Here is a 5418-nt window from a genome sequence, read left to right as displayed (position 1 = left end):
TCAGTTTCTAAAATTTTCCAACTTCTTTGTAATTTTAGAAAACGGAAAATTTTCATTTTCCGTGAAAAATTTAGAAAAATAGACGAACTAAACGCGTTTTCAAAATTCTCATTTTTCTTAAAATTTTTTTCTTAAAAACGGTCCATTTTTTCGCAACTAAACGCACCCTTAAAGATATAAACAAACAAAAAATCGTGGCAGGACAAACCATAAAATTGATAAACAAAGACTTTTATATCAATAAACTTTTTTTTTTTTTTTGACAATCTATTATATTAAACTTTGTAAAATTTGATGCAATAATTCGTTAATCCGTTATAAAACTATATGTGACAGCTGTTTTGCTATAAGATCACCACTCTAGAGGAAACTGAAAATGATTGCAAAGTGCAAATACGATGTGGTCATCGTCATCCTTCCCACCATCTTCCCCCCCTTTGACTCTCTGCAAACCAAGGTCAAATTCTTCCCTCTCACTATCCCTACCAACCAAAACCCCAAATTCTCATGTAGACGTCGGCGACGGCGGTTCTTCGGCAGCGACACCTTCTATACCACCGTTCCATGTCAAATCCATCACAAGCACATCAAACCCATTTGTGAAGCATTGCGTAAAGCTTCGCAACAGCTCATCTTATCGCCATTCTCATGGTTCTGTTCTTATTGTTGGAACTACTCCACTCAGGTATGCTTCTCTAATCTTAACCCCAGTTTCTATAAAGGGTTTATGCTGATTTCCTCACACACCTTTAGAATCATCTGTATTGATATTAAATCGATTCAAATTTCGATACACTTTCCGTTGAATCGAACACCAGCAATTTCTGGGCTTGTTGGGTTCATTTCATTTTTATCTTAGAAATTCAAAGAATTTATATTAACTACAAAACATATGGTTTTTTTTTTAACCTAAATCGTATGTTTATAACACTAGGGAAATCTACAACTTTCAAGAATCGATGCAAGAAAAGCCAACGACAATCGATTGTTTACTTTTACATGAAAAAACTTCGGTTCCTGAAGAGTTTGTTGAAAGTGGTGTTCGTGTTGTTCGTGTTAATTCAATGGTGATGAAGAAACTTTCAGGACTTCAATCCACGGAATCCATTGATGTGGTTTCTTTAGTGAAAATTCCTTCAACTTTTCACTCTTTAGAAAACAACCACCATGAAGATTTTTCAAAATGGTTTCCTTCTGCATACCGAATTCTTGTTCTTGATGGAATCCAGGTTATTTTCTCAGTTACGAATTTTATTAATTTATTTGTTAATAACATTTATTGAACAGAACAAGACGACCTTATACTGTGTTGATGTCTCGTGTGTGGAAAAAGACATAAATGCTCCTCATCATAAAAAATAGCCCTGGAAAACATAAGTTTCTGTTGATATTTTTGAACTGATTTTGTAGGATTTTTGTTGTATGTAATTGCAGGATCCTGGCAATCTTGGGACGTTATTAAGATCAGCAGTGGCGTTTGGATGGGTAATTCCGTAATTTTTTTTTTTTTTTTGACATAGTATGCTTCTTTTTTAGGAAATGTGTTTTCTTTATTATTATTATTATTTTTGTATTAAGTGCTCAATAGATAAAATGCTGTCCAAATAAGTGATGTGTTTCAAGAGGAAGCGTTATATTAGCAAAGACTGTTTTTTATTAACCAATGTAGAATCGTCTGAATGAGAGCAAATGACCATTTTACCCTTTTGTCTAGGAAATACAATGCTTATTTAGTCATTTTTTTTCATTAAGTGCTTATTATATAAAGTTAATGCAAAAATTATGTCTATTTGAAGCAAGTGCGAATGAACAAAGGCTGTTTTTGGGACTAAATGAACCATCTCATTAAGAGTAAACGACCATTTTACCCTTCTGTTTAGAAGTACTATGCTTATTTAGGTTCCTGTTTCTTCCTTTTTCATTGACTGTTGTATTGATGAAATGTTATCCGGATAAATCTTGTGTGTCTCTAGGAACTGCTATATGAATAAATGATGTTTGTCTAAACAAAGCGTTGTATCAACAAATACTTTTTCTTCTTTGGACCTAATAAACAAGATTAAATGACCATTTTACCCTCGCATCTATAACTCATACCTATTCATAACAAGATTCCAATAAACAGTCATTTTATTTTTCAGTCAAAACGAAACACCACACAAAACTTCTACAACGAACAAAAGATACTTCCTTTTTTTGACCGATTGAACCGTTTGAACAAAGATCAAATGACCATTTTACCCTTCTGTTTGTTTAAAAACTATTACAAATCAACAGGATGGAGCATTTCTACTCCCCGGATGTTGTGATCCATTCAATGAGAAAGCAGTTAGAGCAAGCCGAGGTGCATCATTTCAACTTCCATTAGTCTCGGGGACATGGTCTCATTTACAATCTCTTGTCAATGGTTTTCAAATGAAAATCCTTGCGGGCAGTCCGGGCAGCAAAACCGAATCAAAACCAGTGTCTTGTCTCTCTCATGAACTTGCCCGAATTTTAACAAATACAAATGTTTGTCTAGTTTTAGGTAGTGAAGGGAGTGGGCTCTCCAAAGAAGCCCATGAGGCATGTGAACTAGTAAACATTAGAATGGCAGGGGCATTTGAGTCATTAAATGTTTCTGTTGCTGGGGGAATTTTTTTGTTCATGTTGCAGCCTCAAAACAAGAAGTTTGATTAAAAGTTGTTACTGTTGATATAATATTGTAATACTATTTATTTAGTTGATTTTATTACAATGTTGTGATTGGGTTCAACCCTTCCATCGCTATTATAATAAAAAAGATGTTAAACTCCTTGGTAGGTGCACTTGATTACTACTGATTACTATTGATGCTCAAGAGGATGACATGCAACCGCATATCTAGGATCTCCACTTCACTCAAAAATAACAAAATAAGATGCTTGAACATATTTAGAAAAGTCACCTAGCTATCACGGATAACAATTTTTGGTTATGCTAAAAAACATGTCTTTTGGGTTTTAAATTCTATAGTTTTTTGTAATTGAAAAAAAAAATATAATGAATCAACTTGATATAATTATTTTAGGGATATATATACTAAAGTTCCAATATTTTTATCAATTTTACAAGAAAGTTTTAAATTTTATATTTTTGACAGTAAAGTCCAAATTATCGGTAGTTTTTGATATTTTTACCATTTTTTCTGGTTAGCCTGTCATTAGGATTTTTTTGTCAAAAATAAAGTTTAGGACTTTCTTATCAAATCGTCAATTAGGACTTTAGTGTCAAAAAAATAAAGTTTATGACATTCTTATCAAATCGTTGAAAATATTGGGACTTTAGTGTATTTTTGTAACCCAAGAACTTTTAATTGTGACTTTTGTTGCAGCGTCACTGTTTTTCTTACCATCATCATCTTTACCCTGACACAATCACGATCCGGAGAAACATATGCAAAAGAGAGAGTGAGAAATGGTGAAAAGACTTGTAAAACTTTCTTCTTGCTTCGCCGCCAAATCTTGAACTAAAAAGTGGTGACAGATTATACAAATACAAACAATACATGCCTAGTAAAAAATGTGTGAATGTGGAGAAGGGAAAAAAGGGCAATTTCATTTTTTTTTCGGTTACTTATTTCTCCATTTTGGGACTGCAAAAAGCTAACACAACCTTGGTTCTTTCTTTCTTTTCTTTCTATCTGGATCATCTCCATTTTTTTCAATGACGGTTGGTTGAAATTAAAAAACGATTTAACAAGAAGCAAACATTAAGAATTTCAATAGGATCCAGCTGACTAGAGAAAGTTTCAATAACTCTTATGCTTAAAAAGTATCATAGCATTAAATTTCTAACCAAAAAAGGGATATCTACACTAAAGTCCCAATGTTTTCAACAATTTGACAACAAAGTCCTAAACTTTACTTTTTTACAGTAAAATCCTAATTGATGATTTGACAAGAAAATCCTAAACTTTATATATTTGACAAAAAAAATCCTAATTACCGGCTAACCCGAAAAAAGGGTAAAAGTGTAAAAAAAAAAACTACTGGTAATTTGGATTTTAATGTCAAAAAATAAAGTTTAGGATTTTCTTGTCAAATCGATGAAAATATTGGACTTTAGTGTATATATACCATTATTTTCGGAAATCGAGTAAATTAAGCATTTTCTAATGTTATTTTAATAATAATAAACCTTTGTTTTGCAAAATGGTAATGGGTCATTTCTGAATCGATTTTGAGAATGGGTAAAGGATATGCCCTGGTAATGTGGTTCCCTTTATAAATACCATTTAAACCCGTTTCAGATTTCATTTCGAAATCTCTTATTTTGGTTTACTATTTCGGATTACCCCAGAGCATTTCAGATACCACTAAAACTGAAAATGTCTTCTGATAGTAGTGATGAGATGCATTTTTTATAGGTAAGTTTCTATTATATTTAGAATTATATGCCTTTATTTTAGACTATACGTTAAAACATGCATATTATATGCATTTATATAGGTATTATTAGTTTATCTTTAAATTTTATTAATTTAAAGACAATTATATGATTAAATATAGGATTATATGTATACTACATCAAAATTCTTATCAAAAACTTGATTTTGACTAGTCCGAAACAAGTTTGAAATCTGAAAAATATGTCCGGAATAATAAGAACTCCTCTGCAATACGATGAACATTCCAAAATTTTGTTCTTAAATTTAGGTTCAAAATTGCGTTCCGGATTCCTATATGACTAAATATAGGACTATATGTATGCTACATCAAAATTCTTATAAAAAACTTGATTTTGACTAGTCCGGAACAATTTTGAAATCTGAAAAATATGTCCAGAATAATAAGAACTCCTCCCTAATATGATGAACATTCCAAAATTTTGCTCTTAAATTTAGGTTCAAAATTGCGTTCTGGATTGTAGCCCTGGAGTTGTGTTCCGAAATTTTGGTCTGGAATTGCGTATTTAGTAATGTCCTTCGTAACATACATACAAAAATGTGTAATTAATTATTTTTTATCTTGTAGCAAGACAGAACATAGGAATCGGTTGTTACTACAGCCTGCAGGGTTGAACTTTGGCGCGAAATCATGGCTCGTTTAAATAACCGACCAGTTTATCAGGCCATGTTTATGAAATCATATTTTGGTGATTACTTGAACATGCATATGGGTGTGGAAGGTCACCCTTTAGTTAGTTACTATCTTATCTGTAAGGAATTTACTACTTTTGATCTAGTTGACCTACAAGATCTTCTATTTCTGATTGACGACTATTGGGTTGGGTTTGACAGGAAGGCATTTTTCTTGGTCACTGGGTTGCGGTACAGGGAGTATCCTCATAGTTCTAGTTTTAGAGAGTTCAGGCAACATGTGTTCCCATTTGTGTTGCTTTCATATTCGGTGAGAGTGCCTGAACTTATCCACATGATCAATAACTTACGTCATCAAT

At 32.3% G+C, this 5418-nt stretch overlaps 1 protein-coding gene across 1 annotated transcript; it reads left to right on the top strand.

The window, feature by feature from the left end:
- Positions 1-364: 364 nt before the first annotated feature.
- LOC145043587 (tRNA/rRNA methyltransferase (SpoU) family protein) lies at positions 365-2755 on the top strand. The gene is made up of 4 exons (XM_078992289.1): positions 365-685; positions 935-1229; positions 1435-1485; positions 2278-2755. Exons 1-4 carry the CDS (start codon positions 399-401, stop codon positions 2677-2679), a joined length of 1035 nt encoding a protein of 344 aa, XP_078848415.1. The 5' UTR covers positions 365-398; the 3' UTR covers positions 2680-2755.
- Positions 2756-5418: the final 2663 nt, after the last annotated feature.

This window comes from Lactuca saligna, chromosome 4, assembly GCF_052625555.1.
Source record: "Lactuca saligna cultivar CGN05327 chromosome 4, ASM5262555v1, whole genome shotgun sequence".
Classification (NCBI taxonomy): domain Eukaryota; kingdom Viridiplantae; phylum Streptophyta; class Magnoliopsida; order Asterales; family Asteraceae; genus Lactuca; species Lactuca saligna.
Note: the sequence above shows the minus strand (reverse complement) of the source record. Positions and strands in the feature narration are given on the sequence as shown.